At 36.5% G+C, this 18,394-nt stretch overlaps 1 protein-coding gene across 1 annotated transcript in view; it reads left to right on the plus strand.

Moving 5' to 3' along the window:
• The window catches only part of LOC110994426, a 35,261-nt gene extending 17,294 nt beyond the window's left edge, over positions 1-17,967 (plus strand). The window contains exons 9-13 of the mRNA XM_022261089.2: positions 827-964; positions 3,480-3,653; positions 4,381-4,678; positions 15,419-15,565; positions 17,393-17,967. Of these exons, the coding sequence (XP_022116781.2) occupies positions 827-964; positions 3,480-3,653; positions 4,381-4,678; positions 15,419-15,565; positions 17,393-17,481 (846 nt within the window). The 3' untranslated portion in view covers positions 17,482-17,967. The remainder of the gene's footprint in view (positions 1-826; positions 965-3,479; positions 3,654-4,380; positions 4,679-15,418; positions 15,566-17,392) is intronic.
• Positions 17,968-18,394: the final 427 nt, after the last annotated feature.

Genomic DNA, 18,394 nt, shown 5'->3' on the forward strand with positions numbered 1-18,394 from the left:
GAGATTTCAAGCATATTCTCTTTGCTGTAGGTAAAACAAAATTATGTTAATATATTTTTGATTATATATTGCACTAAAGATCGATAGTAATTAGTGGTGAAATGTTATGCCCCATATATTAAGAATAACGTCTTAATAAACGTCTCTAAGAATGATTGGAAAAGTCCTTAAAACCTTTGGACGAGTGTGCAACATTTTCTTGGACAAAGACTTTTATCGGACAAGTAATTTTCGACAATGTGCCAACGAAGAATAGTAATAAAATAAAGTATAGAGTATCATTTTTATGATCTCACTTTGAGGGACGATTCGTTACGACTCATAACTTGGTCTTTATCTCAAGTGATCAACGAGACTTATCTGGATTTATCAACCTCTTGATTTCTTGACATTATTTGGGTACTTCTGCCGTGAAAATTTGAATGTACTATCAATTGAAAGGTTTTGTAGTAAAATTTGCGTATGGCGTTAGCAATAACTTGGGTATTTTATGGGAGATTATATATAATTCGACTTAGGGTCCTTCAAGAAAGAAAGAGCGTACCAATTCTTGAAAGGCTAGCAACGCACTTGCGAGCCTTCTGGGAATGTGAGTGTCCATAGGCGGCTGATCACTTAACATCAGATAAGACTCCTGCCCGTTTTTCTCCTTTACATTTTGAAAAAAGATAATTTGGATGTTTGATTATTGCTATCATTTTTACCTTTTCAAGCATGAATTGTGTTACGTTAATGAATTAATAATTTTAATATAAAGCGTAAATATAATAATAAAGCGTATGTGTTTTTTTCCAATTCGTAGTAACTAATAATTCATTATGTTCAGATGGAAGCCGAGTCAACGATAAAGCAGACACACATCTTGGTGATTCTCATCATATTTTCTCTCATCCTCTCTGGAATGACGTTTGTGTTCCTGTTCAAGTGTATTCGGAAGCTGTATGAGGACCATAAAATCATCAAGGTAAAATCATAAAATATTTTATTCATTCGTTTCTCATTCAGTGACGCAAATTCACTTCACTTAATAACCAAAAAAATATAAAACAGTTTACAATCCTATAGAATTTTATTCTAGTTGGGTTTTATTAAATTTTAAGATAACTTTATGCCAGTATATTATTTGTATTTAATTATTGAATTAATCTCATTTTTCATGCATTTATTTTAACTTTCAATTAAAAATCATTTTAGATTGTTTGCAATATTTACGTAAAAACATTTATATTGTATTTAATAATAATTAAATTATGAAAACATTGTCATGCCGTTTATATCCATATACAGGTTTTTTTTTTCACCACCTAAAAGTCACACACACACATCTAAGTATACACCTAAGTTAGCACATAATGTCAGTCATACAAATGGTACAAATGGGCTATATTAAAAAAATATAAATTACTTTATGGGTTAAAGCTATGGATATTAAATAAAGTGTTAAATTATATACATAACTTACAGTGACAGCTCGTTAATATGTACGTGTTAATCGGCAAAAAGATTTCCCTTGTACTTGTATTTACACATAAAATATTAAAAAATCTTTGACTACGTATATTTTTTTCAATATGCTTTTGTGTAAGCAAATAAAAGCTGCAACGGTTTAAAATAAAACAGCATCTTCACGGGCGAATTTATTGCATTATTTATAAACCGTTCGAGAGCTTTTAGCAATTGTGGTCAGTCGAGAGACTCACACTCGCAAGGCTTAATACATATAATCATAAATAATATAACTATACCTAATTTTAATCCAATTGCCATTTAAATATAAAACAATAATGTCTCTTGTGTCAATATTATTTGAAGAAAAATTGGGAAGGAACGAACGAGAATTATTTTTATGGACGGGAGGTAGACTAGAAGGCGCCTTAAATTTAAAGTGCTTACCACCGCCCATGGACACCAGAAACTTTACAAGTGCGTCGCCGCCGTTAAGGAAACTCTTGTCTTCAGGGCATTTAAGTTTACTTTATCTTAATATATGTAATCTCGTGTCACAATGTTTGTCCTCAATGGACTCCTAAACCACTTAACCGATTATAATAAAATTCGCACACCATGTGCAGTTCGATCCAACTTGAGAGATAGGATAGGTAAGATCTTTAAATTCTAACAGATGGCGCTGTGTTAAGATTACCAACGTTGCACATAAGCTAGTATATTTATATATAAATAAGCACACATGCATATATATATTTAAACAATTAAACGTTTTTTCTTTCGTTCTACAACTGAAAAACTTTCATTAGAGTTTGTTAATTTTTTTTCTGAAATGCAAACGGAACCACGGTCAATAGCTGGTAATTTCATAAAAGTTATTTTACCAACTAAATTGTCAAGTTCGTAACAGTCTATTGTGATAGAAACTAATTTGCAACTTGCTTTACATTACAAACGCGAAACTTTACCCCTTGAAACCAATTTGTTATATTCTATTTTGCATAAACCTTACAAATATTTATATTGTAACTGGCTTGTTTTACATTAACAAGGAAATATCTATATACGGAAATGATAAAGAGCGATTAAGACGCACGCAGATTTCACCATGCCTCCTGCTGATAGAGGACAAATCTGTGTTTTTAATTTATTTTATTATACTTTATTACTCAAGATGTCATATGGAACATGGTGTAATGGTTGCAGCTCCTTACAAACATTGTGTAAAAGAAAAACTTGGCGATTAAAAAGAGTGGCGGAGAGTTTATTGCCAGTTCTTCTCTTCCGTTCTACGCCCTTGATTTGAGAACTGGCAGTAAATGTAAAATTAGAATCATTTTATATTTCTTTTCTTTTTTGACGTTCATAAGTGTACATTATGTTACCTATATGAATAAATTATTTTTGACTTTGACTTTCACTTTGACGATTTTCAACTGTCAGGTCGTGCTCTAACCTAGATTACTAGACAAACCTGGACAACGCACTCGCGAGCCCTCGACAACGATTGGCTCAGAGGTTTTTCGTCTCTTTTCAATAAACAATAAATATATTCGTTGGAAACCCAGGTGGGTTTACAACACGATATCAAGAGCAAATAAAGCAGGTGCTTTATTTGCTCTTGATATCGTTTGTCATGTCCTATGAAGTCATTAAAATAATTTATGTTTATTAAGTATCTGCTCATTTATTGATCATCGCCTGGTCAGCTCGTTAGTAATAAATAGAAAGTGCAATAAGGCCATAATCATGCCTATAGCCGGCACAATAACCAACTCGCAGCCTGTTCATAATTATTGAAAAAAATCCGAGACTAACTTCTACCACTACTACTAGTATCAATACAAACTCTTTGTACACACATAGATGAATCACCACTCTCACAAGAAGATGTAGTCTATTGTAATTTCTTGAATGAAATTTTGACGGTCAAAATCCAAAAAAGCTGCTTGAAATATAGAAAAAAATAACCTTTTAAACCACTAAATGTTTATGTCCAACTATAAATTTTGTAATCTTAATTACGTTTTTAGGAGCACATCCGCCAATCCTGTGAAGACCGACTGGATAGCCTGGTAACCAGTCGCTTAACCCTCGATGCAAAACGTCTTCAGCGGGATAGTGAACCCAGGGCCAGTCTGGAGAGGGATAATCACACCAATGAAATGTTCAAGCAACAGAGAAAATTCTCACAACAGAAGATAAGAGTAAGCATATTTAACTATTATAAACATTCATAATAATAATAATAATTATTATTATTATTTATTTATTTTTCTCTCATATAACAGTGTCTCCCATTCATAAGTGTTAGTAGATTGTTATTCCAATAGTTGTTAAAAAAATTGCAAGATATGTATTAAAAGTAAACATTTTAGTTCACTAAAGTCTTTAGAATTAAAAATAATAGACTTTTTCTATTCGAGTTTCTGTTTCTGACTCAGCGAACTGAACAAATGATGTTTAGAGTGAATGCGTGCCAAGTCAAAAGTAAAAAGTAATTATCCTAGTATTAATTAATATACGATTTCAGAGATCTAATTCTTTAGAAATATCGCATTACAGTTACCAATATTACAAATATTAATACGGCACTGTTTCTCCGTCCGTGCTGGTTTAAAAAACTGCGTTACAATAAACCACAATTTTTTAATTTAAACAATACAAAAAACAAAGAAGCTAATGTATTAGTTCCTCTGACTTACTGTTATCTAAACCTAATTTAAAAGGATATTTGAGTGGCACCAAGTTAAGTAATAAATCTTCTACCGAATACTGCCTTGAATTATGTAATGAGTAGGAATTTTTTTTTAAATGTTATTCACATATAGTTTCCATGTCTAAGTCTGTCATTTTTTATTCTAAAATATTTGTATTATTTAACTTCAATACAATAACATCCGATCTTTATCTAAAGAATTAATAAATTCACAGCCAACCAGTATCGACTCCGACTTCATCCAAGAAACCCACCTCGACATGGAAGACGAACCTTGGAGACGAGATGTAGAAACGGAGACGGAAGAAGTGAAAATAGAACGCAACGGAAAGAGACGGAGTGATATAAGCCGAAGGGAGGAGTCGCTGAGGAAAAGAGAGGAGTCCAAGATGAGGGAAGAGGAGAGAAAAAGAGAGATAAGAGATGTATCTGTCGGTGCTCCAGATACAAAGGAATCTGCCTGCCAGACCAGAGAGAGTTTGTTTCAAGCCGAAACGGCTTTAAGTTCAGACGGTAAGTACTTTCAAGTTTCTCTACAGCTTGGTTCCCTTGGAAACAGGAGATGTTTTGAGATCCTATGCATCCAGATGAAAGGAACGTATATATCTGTTACTTAATTTTATTAAGGTTTGACAACATTTTATAATAAGTAGAAATTTACTTTTTTGTTTTCCTTTAAATTAATTTATTTTACAGAATAATATCATGAAAACAATAGCGATTTTAAAATATAACTATTGTTTGTATTAATGTAACTATAGCAGTCTTGTTAACGAATGTGACTGAATGAGTAGTGTTTCATCTTACTTTTTAAGTTGTCTAGTGTTTACGATAGGCGTTCAATAACTGAACTGTTAGTCCGTTTATTAGCCGCGATTGCAAAACCCTCAGCGTTCTCTCTTCATATACGTTGTTTGATATCGATTTACAGAGGCCGAACGCTAGTTAGGCGTTAGCCTTAAGCTTGTTTAATGTAATAAAACCAGTATTCATACAATCTTTTTATTGTTTTTCGCTTTACTATCCTTAACAAGTACTTAAATCATGAAATGTACAAGTTTATTATTACTACTATCATAAAAGCGAAGTTAATTTTCCAAAATATACTTGATTACTTTATTAAGTGTTTAAATGCGGTGTTATTAAGTGACTTTGATTGCGCTTACTCTATAACATTTATTGTTTAAAAGGGCATTTTTTACGTTCATTAGTATACAAGTTACCTATGTGAATAATTAATAGTTGAAACACAAAAATGATTATTGAAAATAACTGAACTGACGAGAACTTTACATCAGGATTAATTCTAGTATCTAACTTCTATTTTGTACGAGTCGTACATTGGATATTTTCGAGATACAAAGCGCAAACTACAAGTTCTGTTACAAACTCGGTTTGATCGAGAACAACCTGCAATCGATCAATATAGTTTAACAGAACACTTTGATAACTAATTGAAACATAATAACAAGTCGGTTATATAAATGATTTAAACGAATAAAACTACCGCTAAAATAAAAATTGTAACTGGGAAAATATGGACAAGGAGTACATATAACAGAGCAGAGTGGAAAGAAATGGAGGAGGCCTTTGCCAGAGTGGGGCATACAGATGGGTTGTTATCGTGTGTCACCGACTCACTAGAGACACTAGTTAAAGATTAAAATAACGTAATGTTTTGTCTGAATAAAGACTAATATTATTAAATAAATAATTTATTGGAATAGGAAAAAAAAAGTATTTCGTCCAAATCGATCCACGGAAGATTTTGAAAGTATCAAAAAAATATTTACATCGAAAATATACATTTCGGTTTTTTGTTCATTAAATTTTTAAGTAAATTCTTCTGCGAATAATAGTCGTGCTATGTCGAATTATATAAGTGTATGCTTTAAATATGTTTTACATTATTATTTGTTAATATTATAAATTAAGTTTCGCACATTTCATTTTTACTGTATAAGCTATATCTAGATATAGCTTAGTGATACGATCACCCGTTACACCTTGTTTTTTTAGTTTATTGCTAATATACTTTTAATATTATTCTCTTATATGTAGTCCCCTTCATTGTATGAGCAAGACGTGTTAAAAACACCCATAAAATGTGTAACCATTCTACCTACTACCATAAAAAGAGAGTGGCGGAAAGTTTAACTTGCGAACTGGTAGTAAATTAGAATTTATAATTAATTTAATTTTTTGACCTTCATAAGTAAACTTGTTTACCTAAATGAATGTTTGAAATGTTTCTTCTTCTTCATGTCCTATAACCCCTAGGTGGGGCAGAGGGCGTCCACAGCGATACTATCGTTGAAATGTTTACCTCAAAGATATGTTTAGTTTCATTTTAGCACCCAAAATCCTTAAGCCGAAAATCGAACAGAAAGGCATTATTTTGTATTTTTTATCCATATAACAATTAGATGTTTATTTAGTTAAATAAGTAGGAGTGATAAGCCTACTGACCCAAATATTAGCCAAAACTTAACCTATAACGGTATATTCGTTTATATATGTTCGGTTGCCACAGCGGCTGTAAACAATCATACTAAACCAACAGTAGTTCTCGGAACCCTCATACAAGTTTGTAATCGACAAAGCGACGACACTCCAATGAACTGCATCGCAACACTAAATTGTTTGATACAAACACTCGCTGCAATTTAGAACCAAAGTTTTCTTTTAATTACATTTTAACTCGTAAAATCGATGACTAGACAAACGATATTGCTATTTTGTCATTAAAATATATTTGTTTTTATTATCATGACTCACTATTACTGTCCACTATTGAATAGCCAATTTATAGCACTATTAGCAAATCAAAGTACTACAGAATGAACTTTGACGTTGTTAATAATTTATTTATAATAACAAAGGCAGCAGACATTAAAGCCATTTGTTGGCGACTCATAAATAAAAATATAAATATATTATAAGTTAGGTTTGAAAATTGTAACTCTATAAATAGAAATTAAGTGCGAGTGTTAAGAGTTATAAGTTAGACAAAATATGTATACAGATTTAAGTGAGAAATATGGTTCAGTTATGAATGTAAATATATTAAATAAATAAATAGAATACTTCGCCGAATAAAAGGGTCACAGCTCTCGACGCGGTATACCGGCGCAAATGTATGTAAGCGTAGCTCTCGTCGCGGTATACTTGCGTAGTACTTAAGCTCGGCGCGGGCGAGTCTCGGGGCAGTCGCGGTTCAGACTTGACACGGTGCACACGGGCAGTCTCAGTTCAGACGCGCAGTCGCGGTTCAGACTTGACACGGTGCACACGCGCAGTCGCGGTTCAGACTTGACACGGTGCACACGCGCAGTCGCGGTTCAGACTTGACACGGTGCACACGCGCAGTCTCGGTTCAGACGTGACACGGTGCAGACGCGCGTAGAGACTCGGGCTCTTTCCTCTATCCCGTGACAACGAGCTGTGATCCAAGAATAATCGGCGAAGCAAGAAATAAGAACAAGGCGCAGTTTCACTTCAAGACAACATCTACAATTACGCACTAGCAGGGGTGCGTGGGTCGAGGCGGTACCAGCGTTACGTCGAGCCGTCTTGACAAACGAGTACGTAGTCAAACCCCACCGGTATACAAAGCCGCACCGAGGTTACTTAGGTTACCGCACGGGTGTTATCAAACGAACACGATTTAAACGTAATATACCGTGCGGGCCTGAGTATATCTGCGAGTGTCGACGGTGGTGATTGGCTAACCCAATCAATAGTGGTCCTTCGAGCCGGATCCTGCAACGGTTGTCATCAAGAAGTGAATATTGCGAGAAGAAAATGCCAGTCACAAGATCACAGAACGGGATGAAGCGAGGGAAATCGACGTTGACTGTTACCTCCGCCACTACGTCCGAAGTCCGGACCACAGGCGCAGAGAAAACGATCGAGCAGTCCACGTCGACGAGCGCAGCCAGCCAATCAGAGCAAGCATTGACTCTGATACCAGCGGGTTATACCCGGCGGGCCGCATCGAGAACCGTATCAAAAGCCAGCTCAAGAAGACTAGCCGAGGCCAGAGAAGAGTTGGCTCGCTGCGAGCTGCGGGAAGCGCAGGCTGCAGCACACCTGGCCAGATTACGATTAGAAGCAGAAACGGAAGAGAAAGACTCCGTTATAGAAAACGTCAACGATGACTATGAAGAAAAGGTAGCAAACTGGATGCGCTCATCTGAACAAAAGCCAGAAGAAATAGAAACAAAGAGCGACATTCGAGCAATAGCCGACGCAATGAAGGAAGTCATGACGAACCATGTAATGCCGCAACCGAAATACATTCAAGAGCTGCCAATATTTGAAGGGGACAGCTCCGAATGGACAGCGTTCAGGGTCGTATACGAAGATACATCTCCCATGTTCTCGGATATTCAGAACATGGCGCGGCTACGTAAAGCGATTAAAGGCACGGCGAGAGAGAGTATTAAGAGCCTCTTGTACTCAGAAGCGAAGCCAGAAGAAGTTATTAACGCTTTACGCCGAAGATTTGGTAGACCCGACGCATTGGTGTTAGCCGAACTTGAGAAATTAAAAGCGCTTCACAGAACTACGGAAAATCCCAGCGACATATGCGTTTTCGCAAGCCAAATAAACAACAGTGTGGCCGCCATAAAAGGATTGATGAAACCGCAATACCTCTACTCACCGGAAATTGTGAAAATTATCATAGAGAAGATGCCTGCGATTCTGAGGTTCAGATGGTACGACTACACGGCTGCGAGGGAAGAGGAATCGTTCTCAGATATTCAAACAATAAGCGACTTCCTCAATTTAGAAGCGGATAAATGCGGCGCATTCGCGGTACTTGAAGACAGCAAAAGTGTACGACCGAGCGCAACGATAAGAAGACCGGAGAAACAAACTACTTTTAATATTGCTGAAAAGAGTAGACCTGAAGAAATCAAGTGCCCAGTATGTGAAAGCAACCATAAGCTCAAAGACTGCCAAAGATTTCTGAATGCAGCAGTCAACGATAGATGGGAAACGGTTAAGAGGCTTAAGGTTTGCTTCAAGTGCCTTGTTGGAAAGCATCGGAAAGAAAAATGCCGAAGACCACCGTGCAAGTTGTGTCAGAGATGGCACCACAGCTTATTACATGTGACATCGGAGAGCGAACAATGTCATGAAGATGCAGCGACCAAGACAGCGACGGTCCATACAATTAGTACTCCGAAAGCTATTTTAAAGATGCTTAAGGTGGAGATCTACGGACCGACTGGGAGCAAAAAAGTACTGGCGCTGCTAGATGAAGGCTCAACGGTGACACTGCTTGACGAAAATGTGGCTACTAGCATCGGCATTAAGGGTCCTCGCGAAACCTTAAATATAGAAACTATCGGCGGAGGACAAATGAAAAATCACGAATCAATGATTGTAGATATCAAAATGAAAGGGATAAGACAATGCGAGAAGAGCACACTTAAGCGGGCAAGGACTATCAAAGAGCTGAAATTAGCCCCACAACTCATCGATAAAACCCGACTTAAGAAGTGTCAGCACTTGCGGGGTTTACTGCAAGACATGTGCTACGAAGCTGAGGCGCCGAAGCTGCTCATTGGCCAAGACAATTGGAAACATATTGTCTCATTACAAATACGACGTGGAGAGCCAGGGCAGCCGGTGGCATCAAGAACAAAGTTAGGATGGGTTATCCATGGTTACGATAGCAACGGTGTGTCTCCGATCAATTATGTAAACACATGTGCACATGCAAGAGTCGTCGAAGACAAAATAAATCAGCCAGTGAGAGAACATGTTAATATTGAGTTTTTGGGGGTTCAGCCGAACAAGCCTTCAACGGCTATAAAACAGCACGCACTAGAAATGTTGAAAAGCAACTACGCTGAAGAAGTAACAGCCGACAGCACATCGAACAAAAAGTGGTACTTGCCTCACTTCCCAGTGAAGAAAAAGCTAAGAATTGTGTTCGACGGTGTAGCACATCACAACAGAGTGAGCCTCAACGACATTATGCTGTCCGGACCGGACTTCAGGACCGGTCTACAGTCAATATTACGAGTGTCACTGCGAGTACGTCAAGAACTCGTATCGATAGCGGCCGATAAAAAAGAAATGTTTCTGCGGGTGAAAATATGTGAAGAAGACAGAAATAGTCTCAGGTTCCTTTGGCGAAGAGACAAGAAAGCGCTAGTGAAGGATAACAGAATGTTATCAGTGATTTTAGGAGCTGCGTCACCTTGTGCCACGATTAATATAAAAAACAAAAATGCAAAGGTCTTCGTACATAAATATCCAGAAGCAGCGCAAGCAATAGAGAAATATCGCTATATGGATGACTATTTGCAAAGTTTTCACTGTGTCGACGACTACCAACGAGTCATACAGCCAGTCAACTTGATCCACATGAAGGCGCACTTTGAGTTAAAAGGATGGGCGTCGAACAAAAGAGTGATCGTTGAAGACGACACCGAAGCTCGAAAAAACTACCTAGAGCATATCGGTAGAATAAAAGATAATCAGCTGCCGCGATGTATGACACTATTCTGCACTGAGGGGGAGCTGCATACTGTCGCAGACGCGAGTGAGACAGCGTATGCAGCCGCAACTGGAGGAAATGGAAAATACTTAGTAAACCTCGTTGATGCCAAGTCGAGAGTAAAGTCTCGGAAATCAATATCTACGCCGAGACTTGAAATGCAAGCAACCTTGTTGGGGACAGAACACATAGACAATTCACCAATCACGAACCTAGCTGAGAATTCGAAAAAGGAGACGCTAAAACCAAACTACATTCTCATTGGACGATCCAGTGGAGCTGCGCGCATACTACATTTTCCTGATGCAAAGCTGGTGGGCAGAAAAGATTTGAAGTCCGTCCATCGACTCTCTGATCACTTTCGGAAGAGATTGCTACGGGAGTACTTGCCCAAACTACTGTCCAGGAAAACGACTAGACTACAGAAAGGCGAGCAGCTGCAACCAGGCGACGTGGTTTTTATCGTAAAACGCACGCTACCACGATGCACTTGGTCGAGGGGAATCATCGAAACTACATACCCCGGGCCAGACGGAATAACCAGAATCGTGGACGTCGCAACCAAAGGGGGAGTGTTACGAAGACCATCGTCGAGGATCCTGATCTTGGTGCCTGCGGAGTCGCCGTGCAGGAACGACGGTGCTACGCACGAGGGGGAGAATGTTGGCGACTCATAAATAAAAATATAAATATATTATAAGTTAGGTTTGAAAATTGTAACTCTATAAATAGAAATTAAGTGCGAGTGTTAAGAGTTATAAGTTAGACAAAATATGTATACAGATTTAAGTGAGAAATATGGTTCAGTTATGAATGTAAATATATTAAATAAATAAATAGAATACTTCGCCGAATAAAAGGGTCACAGCTCTCGACGCGGTATACCGGCGCAAATGTATGTAAGCGTAGCTCTCGTCGCGGTATACTTGCGTAGTACTTAAGCTCGGCGCGGGCGAGTCTCGGGGCAGTCGCGGTTCAGACTTGACACGGTGCACACGGGCAGTCTCAGTTCAGACGCGCAGTCGCGGTTCAGACTTGACACGGTGCACACGCGCAGTCGCGGTTCAGACTTGACACGGTGCACACGCGCAGTCGCGGTTCAGACTTGACACGGTGCACACGCGCAGTCTCGGTTCAGACGTGACACGGTGCAGACGCGCGTAGAGACTCGGGCTCTTTCCTCTATCCCGTGACAACGAGCTGTGATCCAAGAATAATCGGCGAAGCAAGAAATAAGAACAAGGCGCAGTTTCACTTCAAGACAACATCTACAATTACGCACTAGCAGGGGTGCGTGGGTCGAGGCGGTACCAGCGTTACGTCGAGCCGTCTTGACAAACGAGTACGTAGTCAAACCCCACCGGTATACAAAGCCGCACCGAGGTTACTTAGGTTACCGCACGGGTGTTATCAAACGAACACGATTTAAACGTAATATACCGTGCGGGCCTGAGTATATCTGCGAGTGTCGACGGTGGTGATTGGCTAACCCAATCAATACCATTGTATACACATTGGTTAATAAATAAATTTAACTAAAATATTAATTTTTCTCAAAATTTCAAAATTATTTACTCATTTAGGCAACATAATGTACACTTATGAACGTCCAACAAATACATTTATTGCCAGTTCTCAAATCAAAGGCGTGCCAGAAGAACTCGCAATAAACTCATAATCGCTAACTTATTGTTTTAAAAAATGTTAGACAGGAGCTGCAACTATGTCCCACATGACATCTTAAGTAATTAATTAATAGTTAATTAATAATATAAAAAAATGATTAGTCCTCGATCAGCAGTAGACATGCTGAAACGGGGCACGCACTAACATTCTCGTGGGAACCACACGCAAATACATAGTCGAAATAATAAATAACCGCATACAAGAATTCCAATCCGACCAGTCACCACAAGTAGCACCCGTTCTCGGGTATTACGTCCGTCGCATGGACGCCGCTCTTTAGTTAATTTATATTTTTTTTCTGTATTTTTAGTTTATGTATAATATATCATAAAAATCCTAAAGAGCTACGTCGCAGTACAAATTTTAAATTCCTCATAAAATAATTTAAAAATAAATACTATCAATTCAAGATGCGAAACGAAATCATTTCAAGAAACAGAGAGAGAAAAATCGTTTTAAACCGTAACATTATAATATGATATCGATATTTAATGTATAAGGGTGCAAAGCAATCACATCCCTGTTTCACTAAAAAAATACTAATAGTAATAAATAACACCCAATAACGTATTGGGTGTTATTTATTACTATTAGCAAATTTTTATTTGAAACTATGTCATACATACTCTTATCCGATATTTCGAATCGATAAAAATGTTATTTGTCGAGGCCAATGTTCCGTGGTAAGCTGTCATCAGGCGTTCGGGGATCGAAAACAATAAAAGATAACTTCTCGAGTTATCTTTAGACTTATCTTTGGGGATTTGTGATATCGGGACTTGCTTATCGGGTTTACATTAGAAGCCGGGAAGGTTGGATTTGAAAATTTATCTTTAGCACTTTTTTTGGTCAGGTTACACAGACTAAAGATGCAACGTTTAGGAAACGTTCAGTCTTCATTTTAAGACGATGTCTTTAGTTAGTTCCTTTTTTTTTGTTTTATAGAATAGGGGGCAAACGGGCAGGAGGCTCACCTGATGTAAAGTGATACCGCCGCCCATGGACACTCTCGATGCTAGAGGGCTCGCGAGTGCGTTGCCATTGGTTCGGAATACTTCAGTGGGCAGGTGGTTCCACAAGGTGGTGGTGCGCGGCAAAAACTGCCTAGAAAAACGCGCAGTTGTCGAGGTGATACGGGTGGAATTCGTAATTCAGGTGCAGGTATAAATCCGAACAACTCCTCTGAACACCCTACATGGTAAATGTGGTAGAAGATGCAGACTGACATCACATCTCTACGCAACGCAACGTATAAGAACAGAAGTAAAAACAGTACCTCCTCTGGTGAAATTATGTGATTCCCATAGACGCCCACACTGCCAGAAGGCTCGCATGTCGTTGCCAGCATTTTAATTGTACTACTTTTAAAAACCATAATGTCCTATAAAAGTTTAGGGTGGGATTCGGGACTTAGCTGTATGACAAGTATAATGTATGACACCTTACTCACCAAGAAAATTATTTTAAAAGTTATGAACATTAGTAGTATTTATTGAATAGATATCTTTTTAAAATAATTTTTACACATACTTTGCGAAAGGTATCTTAGATCGCGCAGCGGCTTCAAAATCGCGTTAAAATGCTTTTAGCGGAATACGATTTTTAAATGGATAGAAATGAAATCAGGCATTTAGCAGAACCGTTTGATTTTAGAACATTTTTGAATTTACTTTTCGAGATTGACTTCTCTTAACAGTTATTTGTGCATAAGAGTTGTTTTCACTTAGAATATATGATTTATTTATTACTTGACCACTCAGCCATACAAATACAAAAGCAAACACATGAAAACATATGTTAAATAGACTCCCATAGTGCACTTATAGGGTTTAGTTCAGAAAATTTTACACGATTCTAAATAAAAAACTATTCATGCATACAACATTTTTATAAGGGCAAGGACTCACCTGCAGATGTTATGTGCCGCCCAGGAATACTCTTAATACCAAAAGGCTCGTGTATTGCCGACCTTTCAAGAATTTAATTTAATATCCATTGTAAAGTTTAACAAAATGTGTAAAATAACTTAACGTTTCTTTATAAAGCCTTTTCACCTTACTTGCTAGTTTTCTGTTTTATATACATATATTGTTTACCTATGTAATCTGTTTTGGCTTTCTGTATTATCTTATAAAATGTATAAGTATAAGCTGTCAGATTACTTATAATTAATAAATAAATAAACCAACCAGAAAACATAAATATTTCTCGACTCTTTGAATTTTCTTTTCTAAGATCGAAGTTTAATCAAAATATATGCCACTCGCCAAAATTATACAAACCTTGGCGGCAGGGCAAAGCCCCTATAAATAAAAGACAGTTCCCTTCAGTATTGGGAGCAATAGCACAGCATTGACACAGTAGCCTAGTTCGTAGAGTGACAAAGTGCGAGTTATCCCAGCCAAGACGAGCGTCTCGGTTTAATTAATCTATTTGATATTTAGTAATATTATCATCTCGAACAAACCATTTTCTTTAGTTTAGCATGGATTAAACAATATTAATAAGGTATGAAAACATGCGTGACAAAATTAATTCCTAGCTTAAAATTAGAAGAACAGATGACGAGAATTTTTTATGTATTTCTGTATTTTTTTTAACTTCAAGCCGTACATGGTCGAAAGTAATCACAGCACCTTAAAACGCAGGCTGTGTATTCGATTCCTCGGGAATCAATGACTTCGGTACAACTATAATAGCTTTAAAACTAAACTTCAATAATATAATTTCCTTTATAACAAGTTGAATAATAAATAATCAATCAAAATTCTATTAACGTTATTAAAGAATAAATGTGTTTTATTCATTACTAACGTTACATACAAAATAAATCCAAATCAATATTATTCCATTTCATTAGACAAAGGACCCGAATATCAATCAGTACCTGATAATTTTAAATATTATAAGCTCTTTGATTTGCGCAATTTACGCTCTTTAATTTGCTTTTTCAATTATTTCACCTTTTTACATTAAAATGTATTTTAGAATTATACCAAATTGTATTTCTCAAGTAAACCTTTTTAATCAACCAAACATTTATTTTGCAGGTTCTGGAACGACAAATAGCAGAGGCTTTTCAACGTTCGGTTATTCCGGGGCTACGATAGCTAGGCCTTCGCCCCCGGCGCCTACTAATACGTCACAGATTACAATAGAGCTTCTCAGACAGGCCACACCTCAAGAAACCAAATTACGTACGTATTCCAATTATTTGTTCCCTAAATGAAGTTTCGTGACTTTACCAAGGATAAGAAGTAATATTAATTTTGACCCTATATTCGTAAAAAGATAATCGAAATAAATCAGATTTTCCTATTGTTAAATAAAAGTGTAATTTTACTTTTAAAATCTAAAATTACAATTATACAAGATTCATATCAATATGCATCTAATGTACAAAACTTATTCGCAAAGGAATCAAAACTCACCAAATTGCAATTTCCTTTCATCCAACGAAAATCATTTTGATTGAAGCCGCTTCCCTCGTAACAGAAATCAGGAAGATTCTAGCGGAATAAATCCCTATATTTCCATATTATCAGTTCTCAGTTTCATTAGTATATATAGTAGTATACCTACATACGCGAACATAGCAAAGGAATGTAAAAGGATTCCAGGAAGCATTTCCAATCTGTTTCATGAACGCATAACAAAGAAAAATACGTTATTTGCCTATCGAACCAATAGATTAAGTTATTACGACAAATGACTAAGAACAGCTTTGATACTCGATTATCAATATCCAAATATTAAAATTGATAGGTTTAATGTAATCAAAATTAAAATAAATTGTTAAATTGCCAAGCTCCAAATAGCTGTTTATTTTTATCTCTCTCGTGAAACTTTGTAAATAATATTTGTAAGTAATAAACATGATAAAATATCTCTGATTGTGGTCATACGGATAATTAAAATGACTTTATTAAATTCTATATTTGGTTATCAATATTTAATTTCGCTTTTTGAATTTATAGGTTTGATCAATGTATTGCCATAACATAAGTTTATAATATCAAAGCTATAAATTAATTAGTATAGACAACCTATATGGATTTTATATATTCAAACCCATTAATTCAAATAGCCTCTGATTGCATGGTGGCACATACTTTATTCAATAAATCTAAAATAATCTAGTTTTTGCTTTTTAAAAACTATTCATAAAGTTCAAAGAAACTTAAAAATCGTACAACGCTCGCAATATTAGGTGGTATTATTACATTACATAATCAAAGAATTTCCAAAATGTTATTTGGCAAAATTATATAGCTATTATAAATCACTGCCTTAATATGAAGCGACCCTTGGATATGTTTTATTCCGTTTAATGTATCGCGAGCTATAATCCTATTAGGTGCGCCTGTAAGCCCATATTGAGATAGTTTTAATCCGCGTAATAGCTCTGCTATTTTAACTGGTGCGCTAACTTATATAGTTTTGATATTATACCGTTTAAGCTATGTCCTTTACAATTAAATTACTATGTTTTAGAACTAAGTATCTGTTATCTGTATCACATATTTAGTCATTACTATAATCTCCGGGAAATATGTTTCTAGATGCGCAGTTTTTAGGATGTCGTACTACAAGAAGAGACTTGTTTAATATTGTGCCTTCTAAGATAAAAAAATCATAACATTTTTAAGGTAATCCTCAACAATCATTTAATAGGCATTATCAGCCTTTCGTGCCTGACACACGCTGACTTTTTGGGTCTAAGGCCGGCCGGTTTCCTTACGATGGTTTCCTTCACCGATCGAACAAATGTTAAATGCGCACTTAGACAGGAAGACAATTGGTGACCAACCGGCGATCGAACCTACGACCTCAGGGATAAGAAATGCTCGCCAAAAAGCCAACGCAATAGGCCACCATCAAAAGTTGCTCCGAACGTTCTAAAGTTTCCTGACAATGATGTATCTTATATTCATAAATTCCTCTGTATTTTAAAATTATTTAGTAACACGTCTTAAACATTCTATTGCTTTGCAAACAGTGGATTTATTATTTAATACTTGCAGCAAAGAAAATCAACGACCGCCGTCCAATGAGCACAGAGACCACGCGATCCGCGCCTGACGTCATCATAGTCTCAAAACCGCTTCGCTGAGGATGACCGTCGGGGCCCCACTCCGGGGCCCCGACACCCCCCTGGTACTTCCCCCCGCAGGAAGCCCGCACCTGCCCCGAGGGACAGCCCTGCCAGAGTGCGTTTGACATTTGTGACGGTTATTATAGCCAGTACTTCAACGACGGACCAATGTACGAATATTGCCTCAATAGTGATTGCAAATCGAAAACACTGCCACGTAATTTTTCATCTGTAGATTGTAAGAGGAATAGAAGTGTGTGTTTCTATGGTGTGGACGATACGCCTAGGAAGAAGACGTTTGTGGTTCGCGCGGACATCGAACCTAGATAACAATAGATTAAGATGATGCCACGAGTGTTTGGTTACTGAACTGAACGAAATTATTGTCTGATTCGTCGTATTGTATAAAGCCAATTTCATTTCTATGAATAAGTTTGATTGTAACTCAAATATAATAATTGTATTCCTTTCAAATAAAACTATTGAAAGGGTAAATATTTATTATTGTATAGAAATACACATTGATTGGTTGTTATTTTGTATTCATATCTTTAGTATAGATAAATGATAATTTGATTGTATATAAGATGTTAATTATTACTTTTGTTATATTGAAATTCAAATAAAATCTCTGACAATTATAATCAATAATATAATAAATACTCGTGGTAAATAATATAAGTGTAGGACGCTTTTAAATTTTAAAATTACAGCTATATTAGATTGTTGTTTTTTTGTGTTTTTAATAAATCCATGAATTTTTAATACGCGTATTATTTTTAATATCTACTTCCTTTGAGCTGTCTTAGTAACTGATGTTACCAGGCCTTTTGATCGTTTGTCTTATGTCTTTAAAAATATTTTTAACAAGAATTCCCAGTATTTACCCAGACAAACATTATCCTAAATAGAAAATGTTTATTCTTGGATT

The sequence above is a fragment of the Pieris rapae genome, chromosome 5, assembly GCF_905147795.1.
Source record: "Pieris rapae chromosome 5, ilPieRapa1.1, whole genome shotgun sequence".
Taxonomy (NCBI): domain Eukaryota; kingdom Metazoa; phylum Arthropoda; class Insecta; order Lepidoptera; family Pieridae; genus Pieris; species Pieris rapae.